We start from the raw sequence: 23,132 nt of genomic DNA on the forward strand, positions 1-23,132 counted from the left end.
GGAAACCCTTTTTAAAAAATTCTTCTTGAAAAGCATCAAAGAACCAACATGATAGTTAGGTCCTGGGTCAACATATAGGAAAATCTAAGAACTCAGAGAAGAAAGCAAACACCTTAAAGCCACTTTTGCAGTGAACATATTCACCAATCCAGAAGAAACAACTGTGAAATTAAACTGTGCTTTAAGTAGCTTCTTATGGCGAGGCGGGGAGGCAGAAATCAAATCCCAGGTCTCCAGAAGGTGGAGACTAAGAAATAAACCATCCCTTCCACATACATGCTTTTAGCAGAGGTCTTATCAGACTTCATTTTGAGAGTAAGGATGAATTGAAACTAAATCAACCCTTGATTTGGGATTCCTGTCATCTGCGTGGTCTAAGGCATCTCAGGCATTAACTAGTCGTGGACTAGTTGAATACCAAAGTCCCACCATGTGTCACTTAGGCCAGTATCCAGTCTCCTTATTGGAATGTGTTTTGACCTTACCACCTGCCCCCTGTGGGGGGCGAAGGGAGGGGCACCTGGCAGAATCACACAAGAGTCCTCTCTGGAGGAAGGTATTCCCATCCTGTTAGGCCTCAACTATTCTTACTAATTTGTGTTTAAGTACAACGTCCAGCACAGTCAGAAATAACTAGGCCACAAGGACACAGGACACCGTGAGTGAGAACTAACAAAAGGAATAGAAAGTGACCCATAGATTTAAATTAGGACACAGGATTCTAAAGCTTTTAAAAACATAATAAGAATGAAAAATTTCAAAGCCGGAAATGTAGTGTTTGTAATTTATCATGTAATTCCCTGAGCATTTCTGTCTTAATAGAGAACAGGGCTTTTCCTCTTAGATAGGATCCACAATTACATATGTCTAGGTAACTACTATCTTTCTACAGGCTTTTGTTTATGCCAAGTTTGGCTGTACCCGTCTGTGAGAATCTTTTTATTTTATTTTTGCATTGACTCCAATATTCCATTTTTCTTCCTAGATACTAATACTAGGGTGAACAATAGTAGTTAACACTTAGAGCACTTGCCGTGTGCCAAGCACCGATCTGCATGCTTTACATTTAACTCATTTGCTTTACATAGTATTTTAACTGATATAATTCTCACCATAACTCTGTAAGGTTGGTGCAATTATCCCCCCACACACACTTTGCAGTACAAGTTTTGCCCAGCACCACGCAGCCGGGAAACGGTGGAGCCCGGTTCAGCCCAGGCTGACTCCATGTCCTATGCTGCCTCCTCGATCCAAATAAGTATATCATGTATAGCTCTCAGGCATTTTGAACATTGGCCATATCAGGCACTTGCATATATTTGTACTTGCATATCTGGTTCACTCACGATTGTAGCTCCACGCTGAGTTCTTTGCTTTCCTCTGGGAGACTCTAAGCCCCCACGGCAGACAGGGTGGCAGGGCCTTAGGGATGCTTCTGTGGGGGCCTGAGAGGAAGGCCCGGCGTTCTCAGGCCTGCTTTGTCTGCTGTCTTTCAGAGAGTCCAACCGTCATGCTGTCTGCTGGCAGCTTTTCCTCCCCCTACGAGCACCTCAGCCAGCCCGAGACAAAGCGCATGGTGGAGCACTACACAGCCTACCTCAGTGACAACACCCGCCTCATTGCCAACCCGGGGCTCAAAGTGAGTGCTGGCGTGGGGCCCCATCCCGGGGTGCCCTGTCCCCAGGCCTGGAGGACCTGCTGACTGTGAGCCTTGGAAGTGGGAAGCCCAGCCCTGGATCTGTGCCTCTCGGCTGGAGAGCCAGAAAGACAGCTTGTGGCCAGGGGAGGTTGGTTGGTGATGCCCCTTCTGATGGATGAAGAAGCCCTGGGGCCCGATGAGCAAGCTCTTTCGGGCCTTCGATGCATGAGGGGTGTTCTAGGTGGGGGTGTGAGTTAAAGACCAGCGACACTTTCCCAGGCCTGTTTTTCTCAGGAGAGAGAAGAAAAGTGCCCTACTGCCTGTTGAGATCACTATGATGACGTTGAAGGAGCAGAGATTTAGCTGCCCTGTGTGTGTGTGTGTGTGTGTGTGTGTGTGTGTGTGTGTGTGTAAAATGCTTCTGTAGGATCTGTCTTCTTAAAAGCAGAAAGCCTCCCAGGGATGAACAATGGAGTAAATCCCATTCCCACATCCACGGACTGCATTTCAGCGAGCTTTTGTTTCCCCCAAGTTTGGCTGTGCCCATCTGCTGGGGCAAGATTTTGAAGAAGTAATTGGGCTTTGCTTCCCTGCCAGGGAGCGCTGGGCAGCACTGCCAGCGGTCTCCTCTCCTTTCATGTGCGTCTTAAAGGATCCCTGCTATGTCTTCCTTTGTCTCCCAGTTCTCTGTCAGAAATGAAGTAATGGCTACCAGCCACGTCACAGATGAATGGATGACACAAATGGAAATGAGTAGCCTGAACACTTACATTGTCCGCCGTTACATAGCAACACCCAATGGCGTCCTCAGAATTTATCCTGGTTCCCTCATGGACAAAGCATTTGATCCCACTAGGAGACAATGGTGAGTTTTCAGGGCTTCCACTATCAAAGGTTCCCCCCAAACCCTGGAGAGACATGATAAGTACATATTATAAAGCAACTTCAGGCGGTCACACTAAAGAAGGTACTTTCATGGCAGTGAAAACATGTTTTTTTAATAGTGTGTTGTTGTTTTTAATGTACTAACAACAGCTTTGTGGGTTTCCTCTGTGTACAGTGTTTTTATCTCTTCATTGAAAGTTTGAGACCGGAATGCTGTATGTTCAGCCATTTCCATTCCTAGTAGTTCGTTTGATTCTACCTTGTGTGCAGTGTGTCTATAGTGGGTATACTTAACGTCACTGCGCATGATTATGGCAACCAATTACAGCTCAGGTATGACCTATGGAAAATAAATAAGTATGAATTCAAAAACTTTTTTTTTTTTACTTCTGGGCTTTCTTTTTCTCTGATTTTCAAAAACAAATACCATCTGGTATAGCAGGGGAGCAATTTGGGCACAAAAACAAGATTTCTAGTCTTGTGCTGCTTGGTAACTAAGTCACTAATGAGTCGGCTATTGTTTTACTGCCTGTGTCCCCACCCTTCCCAATCTAGGATGGATTTTTATGTGCCCGGTTGTATTTGTTTCTATCTCATTCGTTAATTTATTTTTATTTTAGCCTCTAAACCATGTAGACCAGTGGTTCCCAAGGTGGGGCACCTGCCTCACAGGGAGGCAATTTGACTTTCAAGAGGGGCAATTCGAGAGGTATTAACAGTGAATTTTTTGCATTTTTTATGGTTCTAGGGGCCTCGTAAACAGCACATAAATATCTATTATGACATATTTATGCATTTCAGTTCTCTGTTATATGTTTTGAAACTTCATGTGCTATTTTTTCATATCACTTCATATTATTATTATTATTTAACAATTTCTTAGTGATTTTTTCCTCAGTACTTCAACTGTACTTTTGTTCTTTTATTTTTCTCTTTCATGGATGCCATGTTCTTTGGAAGCTTGTTTAGATCAAGTTAATGGTGTTTTAGACTTCTTCCACATGAACAGGAGTTCACTTTTTGAATAATAAGAATTATATGTTAAGAGCGGGGGGCATCAGGATTTTAGAGATACTTAGGTGGGGCATGGCCAAAAAAAGGTTGGGTACCACTGATCTAGACTATAGGTCTTGTTAAAAGCTCAGACGTATCCTGAGTTCAATATCTTTCTTAAAGGAGAATTTTAGATTTTCTTGACCTCTTGTGTTGATGTTACTATGGTCAGACATAAAAGTTATGAACCCTTTTGAATTTTATTGTAACATAGGCACTATTTATAGTAAATACTTTTTACCGTTTTAAACTTCTTTTCAATTACAGTTGTATTCAGTATTATCTTATATTAGCTTCAGATGTATATTGTAGTGGTTGGACAGTCATATACTTTACAAAGTGTTCTCCCTGGTATTTCCAGTACCCACCTGGCACCATACATAGTTATTACAATATTATTGACTGTATTCCCTGTGCTTTACTTTGAGTCCCCATGACTATTTTTTAACTTCTCAATTTCTTCACTTTTTTCATCCAGTCCCCCATAAATATTTTGTTGAGTTACCAGCTCCCTTTCCTTTGAAATTCACAGAGTTGTTCATATCCTAAAATAACGTGACTGTCTTTGGTCTCTACTAGGTATCTCCATGCAGTAGCTAATCCAGGGCTGATTTCTTTGACTGGCCCTTACTTAGATGTTGGAGGAGCTGGCTACGTGGTGACTATTAGCCATACAATTCATTCATCCAGGTAATATTTTCATTAGTTCTTAGTCATTTCTTGACCATGGCAAGGGGTTTTGAAAATTTGAATAGCTTAATGGCAAAAACATGGCCTTTGAAGTGAAGCAAGCTGAGGTTTGATTGTTTTCTTTTTTTTTTTAATGTTTTAATTGATTACAGAGAGAGGGAGAGAGAGAGGTAGAAACATCAATGATGAGAGAGAATCATGGATCAGCTGCCTCCTGCATCGAGCCCGCAACCTGGACATGTGCCCTTGACCAGAATTGAACCCAGGACCTTTCAGTCCGCAGGCCGACGCTCTGGCCACGGAGCCAAACCAGCCAGGGCTTGAGTGTCTTCTTTAGCCATGTCCTCTCGGATTCCCTGGGCTTCCCTCTGCCTTCTGTAAAATGGGGATAACACCACCTCACAAGGCTATCGTGGTTGAGTCATGAAAAGTTCTTACCCTGTTCTTGGCAACCAGGATGATGCTTATGAAGAAGAAAAAGAAGGATGATAGAGTCACTAGAGCAGGTTGTAGAAATGCCAGGCTTACCCCAATCAAAGAAATAGCAATAGGAGCCTGACAATTAATCATTACCAGAGAGTGTTTTCCGAAAGAAGGGAGCGTTCTTAGTGAAGGGAGAAAGGTATCAAGACATCAAATTTATTACCTCTTGTATTGCAGTCTAACTTTAGAACCATATAGGAGTCTGTTGTTTTTACTTTGCCCTCCCACTGCCTCCTAAAAAATAAAAAGGCATTTTGAAAATTGATTTTCCAGGAACGCTATAAAATGTCAGTATCACTGTAAATATATTTAGGGTGCTGTATATTTCCTACTTTTGAAGTTTCGGTATTTAAACTACAAATGTCAGTGAAATGTTGGGTGGAGAGGCAAGTCAAACACATTAAACTGTTTTAATCCCTTCATTATACAAATAGCTGTTTTTCCCTAGTAACCAAGAAAGACCATATTTTGACGAGTACCTGTAATGATACCTTAAAATTTATGGGAGACAGATTTCCTTGCTCAACCTTATGCTTCTCACTGGTGCTCATTATATACCAAGTGATTGACATTCAGTAAATTCTTCTAAGGCAGGTTCATTGGGAGTAAGAATTTAGAAGCAGCTCTGTGTGGAATTTCAATCATGACCTGTGTCTCCGTGGAAAGCAGGGCCCTGCCGCCAGCCAAGTGTTGATTCCTTTGCAGGGCACTGTATCTGTTTGGCTCAGTCAGCTGCTCCCATAATAGAATATTTCACATGTCAACAAGGAAACGCTCAGTTAGAACAGATTTTTTCCATGCTTTCATTAACAGACCATCTGCTAGGCATGCGCCTTCTATTGTCTGAATAGCAAGGCTTGCGATCCCTCCTACACTGATCAGTTGAGAAAAAGTAAACAAAGGTGATTTCTTTGAGGGGACAGCAGTCACCTTGGCCTTTGATGACAATGGAATGGGCTCTGAAAGATATTATTGGGAGGCAGGTTGCAAACAACGACCCGTGTGTTTCTTCCTTAGTCTCTGGCATTCCATCAGGCTTCTCCCACCTGGCCACTCATTATCCAGACCCCTTAGCTCTTCCTCTGCCTTCTATATAGTATTCCTTTTGTTGGTGGAGTGGGGTTGCCACAGGAAGGTGCAGATTTTTATGCTCATGTACATGTGCACAGATACATGTTTTTGTTGGGGTTTGAATGGGTGGAAGAACTTTCATTGAATTTACTTATAAATATTTACGGTGTTAGTCCAAATGAAGCATGATGGAAATGTGATGGGCTTTCAAATTAGAAATACCTGCATTCAATTTCCTTATTTGGTTAGTTTTTAGAGTGTGTTTAAACTGTACAAGGTTAGTTATTTGAGTATAGCAAGAGTTAAATGGCCATTTAAATCCTGAGTTCTGTCCACCAGTCACTCAGTGAGAATGAATTCCAGGAATAAGTACCCGCTCTTGCCTTGATCAGTGTACAGTCTTGGGGTCTTGTTATTTGAACATTTTTTTCAGCTGAGCATGCTTTTCTTATTTAAAGCCATGTACTTTTCATTCAACACAGTTTATAATGCAAGTCAACCACCTCTTCTGGTTCTCAAGCAAAGCCTCTGTAGCTTTAATGGGTGTGTTGGTACTCTCTGCAAAGGCAGAGATGGGCTCTCTGCAAAGGCAGTTTTTTTTTTCAAATAATTGCTAGTGAATCTGGCCTCGTATGCCAGCTTGAGAACCTAACCTCCTCCTAAGACCTGATTCTGCTCTAAAAAAAAGTAGATTTGCCACTTACTATTTGTATGATTATAAACAAGTTCCTTCTTGCCTTGGTTTCCTCACCTATGAAAGAGGGATATTTGGTTCTATCTCAAAAGATTCTTCAATGATTACATTAAATAATTCATGTGAAGCTCTTAGAACAGTGCCTGGCACATGGTAAGGGCTCAGTACATGTTACATACTTATTAATATTATTCCATGACCTCCTGGCCTCATATGCACAACAGAGACAATAATGCCCATGTTGAATGAGGTGATGTATGTAAAATGCTTAGCACTGTACTTGACAATATCAAATCCCAAATAAATGGCAGTTATTTTTATCTTCATCCCATTCGTGCTTTAAATTTCTGGCATTTTCATAGGTCAGAAGAGAGAACTTAAGCGATGGTCAGCTTATCAGGAGGCATCCCCATTTATCCTTGGTTTATGGCAGTAGTCTGGCTGATAGCTTGGGGAGGAGCTTTTCTAACTCAATGCTCACTTATCAGATTCTTCCAAGAACATCATTAGTGGCCTGAGAATTGAGGTGTGCATCTTGGGAGAATGATAATGCTGATAAAAATGATGAAGTACAGTCAGTGATTAGGGACCGATCAGATGAGTCCTTGGCAGAGAAAATCTCACAAACAACATGGTCTATTGTACGTAGAAATGTAAGCGTGGTTTGATTTCTCTATGGTAATCTTTGAGAGTTGCTATGGTAACAGTGTACATTTTTGAAATGCAGGTAAAATATGAATGTTAGACTTACATGGGCAATATGCATGCTTTTACTTCAGCATGTGGATCATATTGGAGCAGATGACAGTCAGAGGACATCATCTTAACTTGTCCCAAAAAACCTGAGTTGTATTTTTGACTGAGGCAGCTGAAGTAGTGTAGAAAGAGCCAGATTTCCATACTGGACTCTGTCATAAATAACAGGTGATCAATCTTGTTTTAAGTCTTCTAACCATTCTAAACCTAATTTTTCCTTTATTAAGTAGGAACTATAATTCCTTTCTGACATCTTTGCAGGAGATTAAATAGATCACGTAAAATTGCTTGGAACTCTTAAGGAGGCAGTGTAGCCTAATGGTTAGGGGCATTATATACTTTGAAGTTGCAGACACTGACTTTAAATTCCTGCTTCCACAAGTTGTTCACTGTGAGACTTTGGCCAAATACTTAATCCTCCCAAGCTTCCGTTTTCTAGAAATGATAATGCCTCATAAGTTTTCTGTGAAGACATCATTGAAATGATACCAGAGTGCCTCTCAGTTGTGACTGTTCAGTAAATGGAAGCTGTTACTATTATCATAATGGTGGCTGTTATTTAGACTCATCACTCTCCTGGATAACCAAAAGAGGTTTAAATTTCTTTTGGCTGATTCTTCAGGAAAACATTTGCTGTGAAGCACAAATCCCATGTAAGGTATTAAGTCATTAATTTCTTTCACGGTGGAATTTAAGTTACTTCAGTATTAAGGAGGCTCTTATTGAGGCAATAGCCTCTCAAAGATGATCCCACATGATCCTCCCTCATCCCATGCCAAACAGTTTTGATAGCAAAACTCTGATAGAAATTTTAGTATGGGTCATGGTCCCTTTTTTCCAGTGGTTATTTTGGGAGGGGATGTGGAATGAGGATACGGGCTGGGTTGATGATATAAGTTAGTTTCAATGTTGACAGTAACTAGAAAGAGTCAGTTGTCTACATGGCAAGGCTAATTTCACTCCCAAATTCGGATTTTCCAAAAGAGGAGTTCACTTTGGGAAGTTCCTTCTGAACTTTCCAATTAAAATTTTTAAAATTTTTGTCGCACTCACCGGTTTGGCTCAGTGGATAGAACATCAGCCTGCGGACTGAAGGGTCCCAGGTTCAATTCCGGTCAAGGGCATGTACCTTGGTTGCGGGCACATCCCCAGTTGGAGGTGTGCAGGAGGCAGCTGATCGATGTTTCTCTCTCATCGATGCTTCTCACTCTCTATCCCTCTCCCTTCCTCTCTGTAAAAAAATCAATAAAATATTTTTTAAAAAAATATTTTTGTCAATAACATTGCCATTTTTCTTTTGGTATTTTCTTTACAAGAGATCAGTTGGGTGGACAATGATAATTATGGACTCTTGGAATATGCCGTGTTGGGTAAACCTTGAAAACTCCCAGCCACAAAAGGTGCCAAGTAATGAAGCCCTTTCAACTGCTCATGGACATAGATTAAGAAGAACCTAGGTTCCAAGTGAGAAGCCAGTGCTTCTGATCGATACCTAGCAATTTCTCTGAAAGAATAATGAATTCATGCTGTCTAGAGCTGAGTTTTAAGCCCTATATAGTTTTTTTTTAGAATAACTTTTACTAAAACACCTTATTGGGTAATTTTTTACATGTTTGGCAGCTTGCTAAGTACTGTAAATATACTACCTCATTTAATAGCTTTATGAAATAGGTAGATTATTATCCCCACTTTCAGATGAGAAAACTGAAGCTTAAAAGGTTAAGTATTGTCCCAGGAGCCACAAAGATAGAAACCAACAGGGCCAAAATTTGATCCCAGATCTGCTTGATTCCAGAGCTAAAAGGGTAGCACCATGTTGTACTGCCCAACTTTGTCTTCTTTGGCACTCCTGTTTTTGAGACTAGCATTTTCGAATGGTGAAAGATCTGGCCTATGAACCAGGAGAGTCTTGTTCTAAAGTATGAGTTGTGTGGAGCCAACCTTAGTATTCTAGAAAGAAAACTTGTTTTTACTCAATTTTTTGTGACCTTACACTAGTCAGTTAACCTTTGGGAGATCTCAGTTTCTCTACCTATAACTAAGGGGATCACTCAGGCTCCTTGTCTGTAGGTCCCCTGTTGTGAGGAACCATAGTAGCCATGCATCCAGCCTGCTACTTGATGCCTGTTCCCTCCCACCCTCATATTCTTGCCGAAGAGTAATCCAGTCATTGCCTGAACATCTATAGTCAGGACTAGCCATGTTCCACAGCTGCACCTTATTTGGGCTGGTCTTTTTTTTTTTTTTAGAAAGTTCTACCTTTCGTCTTAACTTTTCCTCTCATCACATCTCCATGTTACGCTGGCTCAGTCATTTAGTTGATTGTTTTTATAGGGGTGGAAAGTGTGGAGGAACGGTAGGCATGCATTTCTTATACCATACAATGGCCTTATGATGAGCATGGCTTTTATCTTTAAATAACCACGCCTCCTCTACTCTTTGATCTTGTTCACATGCAGTACACAGATGTCTTCTGGTCACACTGTGGCTGTGATGGGCATTGACTTCACGCTTAGATACTTCTACAAGGTTCTGATGGACTTATTGCCTGTTTGTAACCAAGATGGCGGCAACAAAATAAGGTACCATTTCCTTCCTAGCTGCAAAATACAAGGAAAATGATGTCAGGTATCTCTAGTTGAATGGCAACTACAGAGTCATAGTCAGGATCAGAAATTGAATCCGTGGTCTGAGTGTTTTATTAAGGGAGTTTTTCTAAGATGCCAGTTGTGATTTAGACAAACAGACCTGGCTTATAACAGAGAGAGTAACTGTGGCACAGGATTCTCTGAAAGCTATGTTTCTTTAGAAATCAGTAATTATAGGATTCCTATATCCGGGGTGTTAGAAAGACCAGAGGGTACTCTTGGGTAGCACTTTTGATGTTAACTTAGTTATTAAACCAAAGTCCTTGTGAGATATTTCAGATGCTTAGATTGTTCCTTTCACATTTCCCCAGAAAGAGGCTCATGGAACTAAAAGTCTTTTCTGCCTGAATTTCAAAAGAACATGTCTGATCAAAGCAAAGGCATTCCCTTGATTTAATGCAGGCCACTTTTAAAAAATAGCTTTCTTATTTCAATCTCATGACCCATGTTTCATATCACTGCTAAGATTCACATTGGCCTTTAATGGGGAAATACAGGATTCATGGCAAATTGTTTTGAAGAGTGTAGGGTAAAATAGAGCAGAATATAGTCTTGATTAAAGCAGTTCTGGCTTTACTTATTTAGGTATTTCCATCCAATATATTTTTTATGTCTCCCGAATGTCATATTTTATGTATGCTTATCATCGAAAGGAGAAATTGTATGGTTTACTTCAAGTGTGTGCCTATAAACATTCAAGGCCACGCTTTTCAGAATCTCCCTCCTCCAAATAAAGAATTAACTTCTTGCTTATACATCCTTGCCAAAGATCTTCGAGTCCACCTTCCTTGGACTAGATGGTCACATTCTTTATGAACTATAGGTGACGTCAAAGACAGATGTAACACTCTCATCTTAAATTGATCCACCCCCTCAAGAATGATGTACCTGTTTACCTAACTGCCAGCGGTCCTCCGTGTTATCAATGAATGTTTATTGAGAACCTGGAATAAATGCAATTTGTTTTTGGGCTAGCAAGACCAATGCTCTGTGAAAGCACAGAAAAACAGCTCCAGTGACAGGGTTGTCACTTGTGTTGGTGCAGGTGCTTCATCATGGAGGACAGGGGTTACCTGGTAGCACATCCGACCCTCATTGACCCCAAAGGCCACGCACCTGTGGAACAGCAGCACATCACCCACAAGGTATTTGTCGCAAAGCGGGTAGCTCAGCTCTCCTGCAGCCTGCAGCTCATTAATTACGTGGCCTGTGTCTTCTGCTTGGCCTTCTTAGGAGCCTCTGGTAGCAAATGACATCCTGAACCACCCCAACTTCGTCAAGAAAAACTTGTGCAACAGCTTCAGTGACAGGACAGTACAGAGGTTTTACAAGTTCAACACTAGCCTCGTGGTAAGTCTATTCCTTAACACTCGCATCCCTTCCCACTATGTAATGTAAAGTAGAATAATGGTGATGGTTATCTTACGCTTGGCTGTCCCATTGAATTAGAATTATAGAATGATAAGACAGGACCCGAGTCCAGCCCCGCAGTGTGACAACGGTGGGATAGAAAGCCCAGAGCAGAGAAGTGACTGTTGTAAGCGCTCCCACCGGGTATTTTGTTTCAGTGTTGTTTGCTTAAAGACACTGAACGTCTGCTGACGTCTCCCACTCTCTTGTATGAATACATGTGGCACCTTCTTCCTGTCTTCTAGACATCACTCCGTCTCCTGAAATCTGTGAAGCTAACTTAGGTCAGCTCTTGGTCTTCCACCCTGTAAGATGGGAGTTCTCATGTGTATCACCCAAAAGTCCTTTCTTTTCTTTAGCTTAGAATACTCTATGATTTGAGGTACTGCAAAGTTACCTAAATATAATTACAGATCTTGAGAGTTTTCTTACCAATTTGTAAGTAATCCTAGCCGGGCGAGCACTAAAACAGGTAATGTTGGAACCAACAATCAAAACAAAAAGTTATCCAAAAGAAGAAAGCTTTTTATTTAAAATATTTACATCACCAAATGTATAATTAAAATTGATTTTTAAAGATATTATAGTTTAAATGAAAATCCTAATTCTACTTAGTCTCAAAAAAAGCAACAGCAAAAACAGTTTTCTGGAGGAACGGAAGAATTTTTTAAATGAATATGTGAAAAGGAGAGTGTGTTCAGAACAAGGAAAGTGTTATTACTCCGTTCATGTCATTCCGAGGAGCGCGCTCTCCAGAGGGGACATTGACAAACCTGAGCGTAATCTGAGGGAAGCTGCCAGGGAAGGTTGTCCTATGAAAGTCTAACTTACCCGGTATCTACTATCATTTGTACAAAGATTTCCTGAGACAAAGGCAGGACATCTTTTAACGAAATACAAGGATGGGCAAAAATAGGTTTACAGCTGTTCACATGGAAAATAATACAATAATGAATAAATAATAATGCAAGAATAAACTGTATGTTTTACGTACTCACAGCTGTAAACCTACTTTTGCCAACCCCTGTATGAATTAGGATAATTTCTTATTGGCGTCAGTTATTCCAAAATGGACCTGGAGCATTCCTGGCTATTGGAGCTAACAGGATGCAAAGCCTATACTATTGCTTATATTGCAGAGGCGGGCGTTTTCCAGGCAGTGGGAAATTTGCCTTGACCTCTTAAGAACCCACTCAGTGCCGTGGCTCTCAGGCTTATCCTCACCACGCACACATAGGGGATGCTGGCATGGAAACAAGCATGCCTTTAAATAATGGGCCTACTACATAGGATACACATGGAGGCAAAAATGGCCATACTCAATGTTACAATGACACCTTTGAATCTTTGATTTTCTAATATGGTGACAAAGTTGGCAATTCAAGAAACTGGCTATCACAGTTTCTTGTTATAGAATGAAGAAAGGGTGCTTGCTTTACTTGAATTGTTTAACTATTCTGGAAGCAGGACGCTGGCCTCTTAAAGAGGCTTTGGTTTTAAAATAATTTTATTATTCTAAAAGAACAGATGTTTATTATCTAAAGGGAGGGGGTAAATGCCTGTTTTCTGATTATTTAGGTTTGCCTTTGAATAAATTCCAAACTATTCCTTACCAGAGAGTTGTCTTTCATTGCTTCTTGCATTTATTTTCATTTTATGATATATTATCGTGAGTTAAAAAGGAAAGAACATATTATAAAAACAACCATGAAAATTTTATTTTATAATTATAGCTAAAAGAATAAATGATGTATATACAGCTGTTAAATGAGCATTCTCTGTGATGGGATTGTAAATAATTTTTATTTTCCAGCTTTTAACATGACTATGTCCTACTTTTGTAATCAGAGACCAAGTGTTATTGTAAGCTATTTTCAGCAGATGGTTCAGAGGTTGTTTTCACCATGGTAGGGCTGAGTCTTTGCATTGTTGTCTGTCACTTTTGACACCTCGGTTGTCTACAGGGGGATTTGACGAACCTTGTGCACGGCAGCCACTGTTCAAAGTACAGACTGGCAAGGATCCCAGGAACCAACGCGTTTGTGGGCATTGTCAACGAAACGTGCGACTCCCTTGCCTTCTGTGCTTGTAGCATGGTGGACCGGCTCTGCCTCAACTGTCACCGGTAAAAATGCTATGGGTCCTAGTCTCTGTTTATCATGCTGTTGAATAATTTAACTGATGCCAGTCATTCCGAAGTGGCATCTGCAAAATAAACAGAAAGTGCTGTGTGTGTCCTGGGGGAAAGAAAAGTCCTGGTCACAGAAGCATTTAGAGCTATGTTGTTGGCAGCATCCTTATCCAAAGAGCAGTGGGTTGAGGCCAATTGTGTATCTAAACTTTTGGTCATCGTTTCGTTGTTACTATCCATTTTAACTAGCTCCAGTGTTGTTTGGTTTGTTTTGCTTCCCCTGGTATGTGAACAACATGTAATTTATTAGATGCTAACTTTCTCTTTGCTTTTCAGAATGGAACAAAACGAATGTGAATGTCCCTGTGAGTGCCCTCTGGAGGTCAATGAGTGTACTGGCAACCTCACCAATGCAGAAAACCGGTAAAAAAAATTTATGTACTCTATATGGGGTGTTCCCCAAAAAGTGTGTACATACTTTAATAGCTGACAGCTCAGTTTTGAGACTGAAATGTATTTTAACAAACACTACCTTTAATTATTCAAAGTATATGTATACATTTTTTGGGACAATAAAAATGCTGTGAGTCTTGTTTATAGATTTGTTTGGGTTGGGGCATAAGAAGATGATTCATTCTTCTGGTTTAACTCTTCGGTGAGCCACATTTCAAGTTCCATAGCACCTTAAAATGAGGTCCACTTCCAGGTTTAAATGTAAATGCTGTGGAAGATTGACAGTATAAGTGCTATACACAAAAAAATATGAGACTGGTACAGGCATGTACCGAGTGCCTACCCCATAGCGGTTATTTTATGTACATGAAGTCTCACTTAGTTTTCGAATTAACCGTGTGATAAATATGTAGGTATATTTTATACGCACACATGACATAGCATTATTTATGCTAACTATAAATTTTAAGACTAGTTAAATAAATTGTGGTAAGTCCCTGTTCTAGAACTTAAAAGGAAGAATATTATGTGTATGCATATTAGTACAGTTGACCCTTGAACAAAACAGGGGTTAGGGGCAGCACCCTCACACACACACGGTCAAAAGTCTGTGTATAACTTTTGACTCCCGCCCTAAACGGTTTGGCTCAGTGGATAGAGCTTCGGCCTGCCGACTGAAGGGTCCCAGGTTCGATTCCAGTCAAGGGCATGTACCTGGTTGTGGGCACATCCCTAGTAGGGAGTGTGCAGGAGGCAGCTGACCGATGTTTCTCTCTCATCGATGTTTCTAACTCTCTATCCCTCTCCCTCTTCTTCTTCCTTCCTCTCTGTAAAAAAATCAATAAAACATATTTTAAAAAAACAAAAACGTTTTGACCCCCCAAAAACTTAGTTGTCCCTCGATATATGTGGGGGATTGGTTCCAGGACACCAAAATCCACAGACGCTCAAGTCCACTGTATAAAATGTCATAGAACAATGCAGAGAGTCAGCCCTCTGTGTCTGCAGACTCCCAGCTACGGATCAAAAACAATACAGGTACTTAGTGAAAAAAGTCTCATATAGTCTCATGTATAAGTGGACCCATGCAGTTCAAGCCTATGTGTTCAAGGGTCATCTGTATATATTTATTTAGGAATAGAATAAAAGTATAAAAGGACCCCCATTAAACCGACAGCAGTGGTTACTTCTGAAAAGTAAGATTTAGAATGGTGAGTGAGGGGAGGTAACATCCATTTTTTATTTTATGTGTTCCTATTTTGTTGAATATTTATGCTTTCCTATTTTTTTTTTATATTTCTTTTGTATGTAAAGATGAACAAATTGAAGCTCAGAATAGTTCAGTGATTGGCCCAAGATTTTATACAGCTAAGTGGCAAAGCCAGGATTCAAACCCAGATCTGTCTGACACCGTAGGGGCCAGGGGCATGATGAGCTTGGCATGTACGTGGTCCTAACCTCCAGACTTGCTCCTGAATAGAAACCCAAGCTGCGAGGTCCACCAGGAGCCGGTGACATACACAGCTACAGACCCTGGCCTGCAAGATGCTCTTCACCAGTGTGTCAACAGCAGGTGCAGTCAGAGGATGGAGAGCGGGTGAGCAGGGCCCAGGGATTCTTGCATGTCAACGTGATGGTGTGGGGAGTAGAACCCAGTAAAGTATAATGACCAGCAGCCTCACCGAGCTTTCCCAGCTGATATTTATTATTCGTCTTCTTGATGTTTTAAAAAGTAGTATCTATTTTTTTCAGATCCAAAACTGATACTCCATAAGCCTTTTATTTATCCACCAGGTTTAAGCTCATCCAATTTTCACGTGTTACAGCTACTTGGCATTTGTACCGTATGTGACAAATGAGTGGGAAAGTTATTCTTGAGATAAAGTGTGAAAATAAATGAGTGAGGGGACATGGCATGAAGAAGCAGGGGGCTGGGACAGGAACTCGTGGGCTCCAGAACCCGGCAGTCAAGGTTCTGTGTGTGATGCATTGAAGCTTATCCATTTTATCTCTTAGAAAGCAGGTATGCTTTCCTGGTGGTTTTGAGAACTGAAAACTGTGTGTCCTCTTCTCCCTCCACCTCCTCCCTAGGGTGTTTGGGACTAGACAGTATGGGCACAGAGGCTGTGGTAACCTAAAGGGGTGGGAGTGGGGTGATTCGTTTATTATATACTAGAGGCCTGGTGCATAAATTCTTGCACGGGTGGGGTCCCTTGGCCTGGCAGGGGCCATGGGAGGTTGGCCAGAGGTAGGGGCCACGGGAGGTTGGTCGGCCAGGGGGAGGGGTCACGGGAGGTTGGCTGGCTGGCCGGGGGCCAGAGGGGGGTTGGCTGTGGGAGCGCACTGACCACCAGGGGGCAGCTCCTGCATTGAGCGTCTGCCCCCTGGTGGTCAGTGTACATCATAGCAACCGGTCATTCGGTCGTTTGGTCACTTAGGCTTTTATATATATATATAGACTGGAGGCCCGGTGCATGATATTTGTGCACTCGAGTGGGGGGGAGGGTGTCCATCAACCTGGCCTGTGCCCTCTCGCAGTCCAGGAGCCCTTGGGGGATGTCCAACTGACAGCTTAGGCCTGCTCCCAAAGAGCAGGCCTGAGCCATCATTTGGACATCCTAAGCGCTGCCGCAGAGGCAGGAGAGGCTCTCACTACCACTGCTGCACTCTCCAGGCAGCCATGAGCCCAGCTTAGGGCTTCTGGCTTAGCTGTGGGAGCACACTGACCACCAGGGGGCAGCTCCTGCATTGAGCATCTGCCCCCTGGTGGTCAGTGCGCATCATAGCGACCGGTTGTTCCGCTGTTTGGTAGATTTGCATATTAGCCTTTTATTATATAGGATAGAGCTGCACGTCCATTTGATGAAACAGTTAGTGGGTAGAAAGGGCAGCCAGTTCTACTTTGGGTGTAGATTTTGGCAGATGAATGGTAGGAATAAATTGAGATGTTACACAAGTCAACTAAGTTTGAGAAATACTGCATATATTCTTTTAGAGCCATAGTACAATTAACTTATTAAAACCTCTAAGAAATTTGGCAGTAAGAAAATCTGTTTAACTCACCTCTATTTTCCAAAGTTATTTGACCATATTTTTCTTCCTTTTTTTTTTTTTTATGACCATACTCTTGGGTGGTGTTAGGCCAAAGTCCAACAAACCTTGGGGCCACTCGATCTTTTAAGATGATTTTAAATAATCCTGCACTCATCCATGCTGCATGGATTTCATGGTTGGATTCATAGAGAGCAGTTTTCTTTCTCTCATTTCCAAGTTGTTGAGGGATATAAAGCAGGTGGTTGCTATTCTCATTTTATAAGGAAAGGAAACTGATGCTCAAGGAGTCAGAGCACTAGTAAGTAATGGACATCTGGAGAGCTGGATGCCCAAGCCCACGTGCCCTCCCCGCCTGGCACTGTTTCCTGGAACACTCAGCCTCGTCTCTCTGGCAGGGACTGCTTTGGTGTGCTGGACTGTGAGTGGTGCATGGTGGACAGCGATGGAAAGACTCACCTGGACAAAGCCTACTGTGCGCCCCAGAAAGAATGCTTTGGGGGGATTGTGGGAGCCAAGAGTCCCTACGCTGATGACATGGGAGCCATAGGTATGTTTCTTGGGGACCCATAATAATTTGATTCTTGAATACACATCTTCCTGTCTTTATAAAGGACAGAAATCTTAACACGATCCTCTACACTGCCTCCTGATTCCTTTGCCAATAGTTTTTCATTACAAAACCAAGGCTGCTGATTACCTCCAAAGCTGGCGAGTAATTCTGTGCAGAGTGAGCAGCCGTCGGTCCTGCCAGGTTTTGCAAGCCTGGAATTCATTCTCATAAAGCGTGTTCTCATAAATGTCAAGCCTGATCTCCGCGTGGCTGAACCCCAGAGTTTGTTTGAATGTGAGTCCCAGCTGTCAGAAGCACAGGGCCGATGATGGGTGGAGGGACCGCCACACATCCATTTCCCTCACAACGTTTGCAGAGCTAGAAATCGTGTGGCCACAAATCATTATTTAGGGCCATTGAGGTCAACAGAAGCCAGAGCTACCCAATGCAGCTGGAGTGGCTTAGAGTGGAGGACAGGATCACTGTAGAGAAGAAAGCCTCTGGGATTGGGCTCCAAGACCTCAAAAATACTACCTGCATCCCACAGTGAGATCTCCTCAGTGTCTTCACGGAGTTAGCACAAATGCCTAAAGCTTAGCTGGCAGGAGAGGCAAATATTTAAGCCTTTAGTGAATACCTTGTTTATTAGCAACTCCCCACATAGCCCATCAGTAGAAGAAAAGCTCCAATGTGAGGATGTGTCCTGAGCTCACATATGACTGCTGAACCAGGTTAGTGCACAGTGGGCATGATCTTGTTCTAAGTCACTTTGTATACCTACCTGCTGTTTTCTGTCTAAAAAGTGCAAAGGGTGGCCCTAGCTGGTTTGGTGCAGTGGATAGAGCGCCAGCCTGTGGACTGAAGGGTCCCGGGTTCAATTCTGGTCAAAAGCTCGGTTGCAGGCTCAGTTGCAGGCTTGATCCCCAGTAGGGGGTGTGTAGGAGGCAGCTGATCAATGTTTCTCTCTCATGGAAGTTTCTAATTCTCTATCCCTCTCCCTTCCTCTCTATAAAATCAATAAAATATATTTAAAAAATTAAAAATAAATGAAAAGTGCAAAGGTTTCCTTAAAGCAGCGGTTGCCAACCTTTCGGACCTCACGGATCACCAGTGGTCCACAGACCACCGGTTGGCGACCACTGTTTTAAAGGAAACCCACAAGCTTTGAAATGTGGGATCTTTTTAAACACATATTGGTTTTACTGGTGCCATTTATTCCCGTGAACTCAGTCACATGACCCCAAAGAACCCACCTTCCCCTCTCAGGGAGCTGGGCTCCCAGCACTGGCCACCACGTGTTTAAGTGGTCCTCATCTACTCACTCATTTCACTAGATCTTGCTAATTGTGTTCTGACTTGGTTGAAATTTAATTTGAGAACCAGGAATTAAACGAAGTCACTGCTCCCACGTTCTTGGGGGTCATCTTTGAGGAATTCAAAGCTGAGAGCAGCTCTCCTTGCCCTCAGCAGACCCCTTCCCGCTCTGTTCCTGACAAGGGACATCTGTTTGTTTCCATGAAGGTGATGAGGTGATCACATTGAACATGATTAAAAGTGCCCCCGTGGGCCCCGTGGCCGGAGGCATCATGGGGTGCATCATGGTGCTGGTCCTCGCTGTGTACGCCTACCGCCATCAGATTCACCGCCGGAGCCATCAGCACATGTCTCCTCTGGCCGCTCAAGGTGAGCTCACAGTGAAAGAATCTCAAAGCTCCCGCAGGGGGCAGCAGCCTTCCGCAGGTGCTTCCAAGGCCGAAGGATGGTGGCCAATCGTGGGGGCCTCTGAGCATTTATAAGAACAGGGCTGCACGTCCAGCCTCTCCAGAGGGGTGCAGAGGGCACCAAGCCTGCTTGGCTCCTCTAGCCCCTTTTGAGTCCCTAGGAAATTCCTGGCTCCTCTCCCTTCTCACGCAGCATTCGCCCGCCACACCTGCTCTGGTGCAGGCCAGCCAGGGAGCTGGAATGCCGAGTGGGAAACGTTCTTCTTCACTCAGCTCAGATGTGTTGCCCTTGCTGTTCCCAAAACACTGGCCAACCACAGATGCCCCAGATCACTATGGGCAAGAACAGGAATCATTCTGTTGTTGTTATCTATTTTATTACACACTGAGTGGCCAGATTATGAGATCTCTGAACGCATCATAATCTGGCCACTCAGTGTACTTCTCTTGAGTACCTCATTTATTTGATATCAAAGATACTATAAATCGTGCACTTGATCAGTTTTCCCCTTTGCACTGGCTGATAGAAAGCTCAGGGCAAATAGGTGGTTGATCTCCAGCAAAAGTCTAGAATACTTTTGGTACCCATTTGAGATACAAATACACTGAATGGCCAGATTATTATGCGTTCAGAGATCATCATAATCTGGCCACTCAGTGTATATTTTGTGAATGAGCACACATTCAAAGGAATAATCACATCTCTTAAGACAGGATAGGTCAGTGGTCGGCAAACTCATTAGTCAACAGAGCCAAATATCAACAGTACAACGATTGAAATTTCTTTTGAGAGCCAAATTTTTTAAACTTAAACTTCTTCTAATGCCACTTCTTCAAAATAGACTCGCCCAAAGCCGTGGTATTTTGTTGGAAAAGCCACACTCAAGGGGCCAAAGAGCCGCATGTGGCTTGCGAGCTGCGGTTTGCCGACCACTGGGATAGGTAAATGAAGCCAGGTGTAAAATGATTAGTCTGTAATTACTGCTTCCATACCAAGAGTTAGATGTGGTATCTGTGTTCCTTTGCAAGGGACAACACCATTTAACGGCCACACACACACACCCCTCCCCAACCCATTCCAAAAAGCTCCCGGGGTGTGCTCACTGAGCTGTATGGAGCTGAGGCTGATCCAGCATTCTTCCTGGACCAGATCAGGAGCCACTGAGCTCGTCTGGCAGCTGGAAACACAGGGGGCATCGGCCTGTTTGACTGTGGCCACGATCCTGATGGGGGGATCATAGGGTAATGCTGCCCAATTCAGTGACAGGCTAAGCGCCAGGCTCTCGCTCCTCGGTAAGGTGGGTTACACTGAGGGTGGCTGCCATCCAGGGTTGCCTTATGCCTGACCTTTTATACGATTGTGTAGCACCATTTTATCAACTTGGTCAACTGGGGCTTGAGACCGTTTCCTTCTGTTCCGGGTGTTTCAGCAGAGTTCATCTCTATCACCTTTTCTTCTCTTCAGAAATCAGTGTCAGGTCCAATTGTTCACCTATTCTCCCTCTTCTGATTCCTGTTCTCTATTTTTTTTTTTTTTTAAAAAAAAGCGGTATTGGTTTTTCTTTTCCAAAATCGGATTCTTCTTGATGGAATGCTGTCACCAGCCATCCAGCGAGCACGCTGCAGGGTATTACAGTCGTTGGTTTTGTTTGATTAAATAGTCATGTTTCTCTCTTTTTAATGATGGGTAGAAATGTCAGTGCGTATGTCCAACCTGGAGAATGACAGAGATGAAAGGGACGACGACAGCCACGAAGACAGAGGCATCAGTGAGTACCCAGCTGCCTCGCGCAGAGGTGTCAGCAGGAGGCTAATCCGGAATAAATATTCCTTTTTATATCCTTTTGGCTTGTATTAAAATTTAAGAAGCTTTGACATGATGAGGTCTTTCCCCCCGTTTTCATTAGGAATACGTGTAGGTGTTTGCTTTGTTTTAGGAAATCTCCAAAGATTTCATGATGTTCTTTTTGGAATTCATTGCTTTGGCCTCACCCTTCCATTTCTTCCTCCTCCTCATTACTGTCCAGCATAGTGTATTAGAAAGGGAAGAGTCCCGGATGCATTTTCTTTAATCCCTAAACTAATGCATACAACTCGGGGAAAGGGGCAGCTCTTTATCAAAAGAGAACTCCATTTGTGTTGAGATACTGTAGGCTTCAACTACTTAGAGCAGGGGTGGGGTACGTCCGGCCCTCGGGCCATATAAGACCCACAAAATCATTTGGTCTGGTCCTGCCGAGGCATTAGGAGTGAGTTAATTAAATGTTTGAGCAAAGATAGCAGGCTAATTTTTAAGTTCATAATTTTGTATGGCCTGCAAATGATGTTATAAATATCCAGATGGCCCCTGGCAGATAGACAGTTCCCCACCCCGGACTTAGAGCTTATCTTATTGATGCCTTTGGATATACCTAATTAAGAACCGCTCCCTGCCCCAGTTCTAAAACCAGCTCCCCTAATCCTCAGGTTTTTTTTTTTTGGTTTTTTTTTAATTACATATTCTAACTCTCCACAGAGCAACCCCAACATGTAAGTGAGCCTGTTCAGAGTAAATGTCCTTGATACAATAAGGACATGGCATAGGAGTGACTTGCTGTCCTTGTCTTCCACAGTCAGCAATACCCGGTTCATAGCCGCGGTCATGGAGCGGCACGCACACAGCCCGGAGAGGAGGCGTCGCTACTGGGGCCGCTCGGGAACCGAGAGTGATCATGGTAAGGTCTCGCTTCCTGCACGAGGGCCTGCGGGCCACAGTGAACCCCTGTGGGCCAGCGCTCATACCCACTCTTCTCTCTCCTTCTGTTCTGTGCTCAAGGAAATTATTCTGACACGATTTTCCAAAAAGACACGTTCCAACGTGACGCTCTGATAAGAGCCCAAGGGTGGCCGTGGTGTGTCTCCTCGTTCTCAGGTCCAGAGAGATGACCTCTGGGTACACAGGTGGCTTTCACCCTGAATTATATCTGAGTGAAAGCTTCTCTCACCCACGTAATTCTCAGTAAACAGGCAGCCTAAAGAGGTCCTACCACCCAGTGTTGCTAGTTGGCAAACACCAGCATCATCAAGGCTTTCCCAGGCACGTACGTTGGGGACAGGGCAAGAGTCCATGCTGTCCCCTGGCATTCCCCACCCCGGCCTCCAGCCCTGCCTGGGAGGCTCTGGGCAAGTTTCATTAAAGAGACAGCATTTACTCTGGGCCTTGACGGGTGAGGAAAGAACGTTAGGGACAAAGGGACTAGTGGGTGCAGTCCTGGAGTTGTACAGAGTCCTTGTAGGATGCTAAGAAGGGCTCGGGGCTGAGTAGTGAAAAGGTGCTGAGTGCCAAATGAGCCCTGAATTTGAACCACTTAGCTGCTCACCTTCCGGGCCCGGTGTCCAGGTGGCTGTTGTCTTAGAGAACAGCAGTTTTTATTTTTCACATAGCTGTTTAATTCTCCAGAAGTATTTATTTTCTCACCAGAATCAGGGTTTTTTTTAATGCATGAATAATGCATTTAGTTGACTCTGCTTTCTGCACATCTATCCTGAAAAGGAAAAGAAAAACATGTCTTCAAACAGAGTGCTCCCACACCTGGGTGAGAAATGCAGGAGTGGGTATCTGTCAAAGCAGCGGATGTGGCCTTTTCCCCCACAGCCAGGTACTCAGACTCCCTTTGGAAAATGGGAGCTAAAGCTCTGATTGTAAATTGGAGACTGTTAATTTGAGCTTTGAATGACATTGTTCCCCACCAACGAAATAGAAACATTGCGTTTCTATGGAGAGTCAAAGCAGAACTTAAAATTTTTCTATTTCTTTGACTTTCTGCCTTTTTCCCCTAAAAACCTTTGAACATTCTATAAATGCATTCTGCCAGGCAGTTCTGTGCCTCTTCTCCTTTGAATAATAAAACAGGT

General features: G+C 43.0%; 1 protein-coding gene across 1 annotated transcript in view; it reads left to right on the forward strand.

Annotated features, from left to right (window-relative positions):
- CACHD1 (cache domain containing 1) overlaps window positions 1-23,132 on the forward strand; it is a 244,434-nt gene that overhangs the window by 212,442 nt on the left and 8,860 nt on the right. The window contains exons 14-26 of the mRNA XM_080656375.1: window positions 1,497-1,639; window positions 2,323-2,504; window positions 4,157-4,267; window positions 9,731-9,853; window positions 10,965-11,064; window positions 11,153-11,269; window positions 13,294-13,454; window positions 13,797-13,883; window positions 15,394-15,510; window positions 17,363-17,514; window positions 19,039-19,200; window positions 20,930-21,007; window positions 21,851-21,952. Of these exons, the coding sequence (XP_080512501.1) occupies window positions 1,497-1,639; window positions 2,323-2,504; window positions 4,157-4,267; window positions 9,731-9,853; window positions 10,965-11,064; window positions 11,153-11,269; window positions 13,294-13,454; window positions 13,797-13,883; window positions 15,394-15,510; window positions 17,363-17,514; window positions 19,039-19,200; window positions 20,930-21,007; window positions 21,851-21,952 (1,635 nt within the window). The remainder of the gene's footprint in view (window positions 1-1,496; window positions 1,640-2,322; window positions 2,505-4,156; window positions 4,268-9,730; window positions 9,854-10,964; window positions 11,065-11,152; window positions 11,270-13,293; window positions 13,455-13,796; window positions 13,884-15,393; window positions 15,511-17,362; window positions 17,515-19,038; window positions 19,201-20,929; window positions 21,008-21,850; window positions 21,953-23,132) is intronic.

Source organism: Plecotus auritus (assembly GCF_963455305.1).
Source record: "Plecotus auritus genome assembly, chromosome: 2".
Classification (NCBI taxonomy): Eukaryota; Metazoa; Chordata; class Mammalia; order Chiroptera; family Vespertilionidae; genus Plecotus; species Plecotus auritus.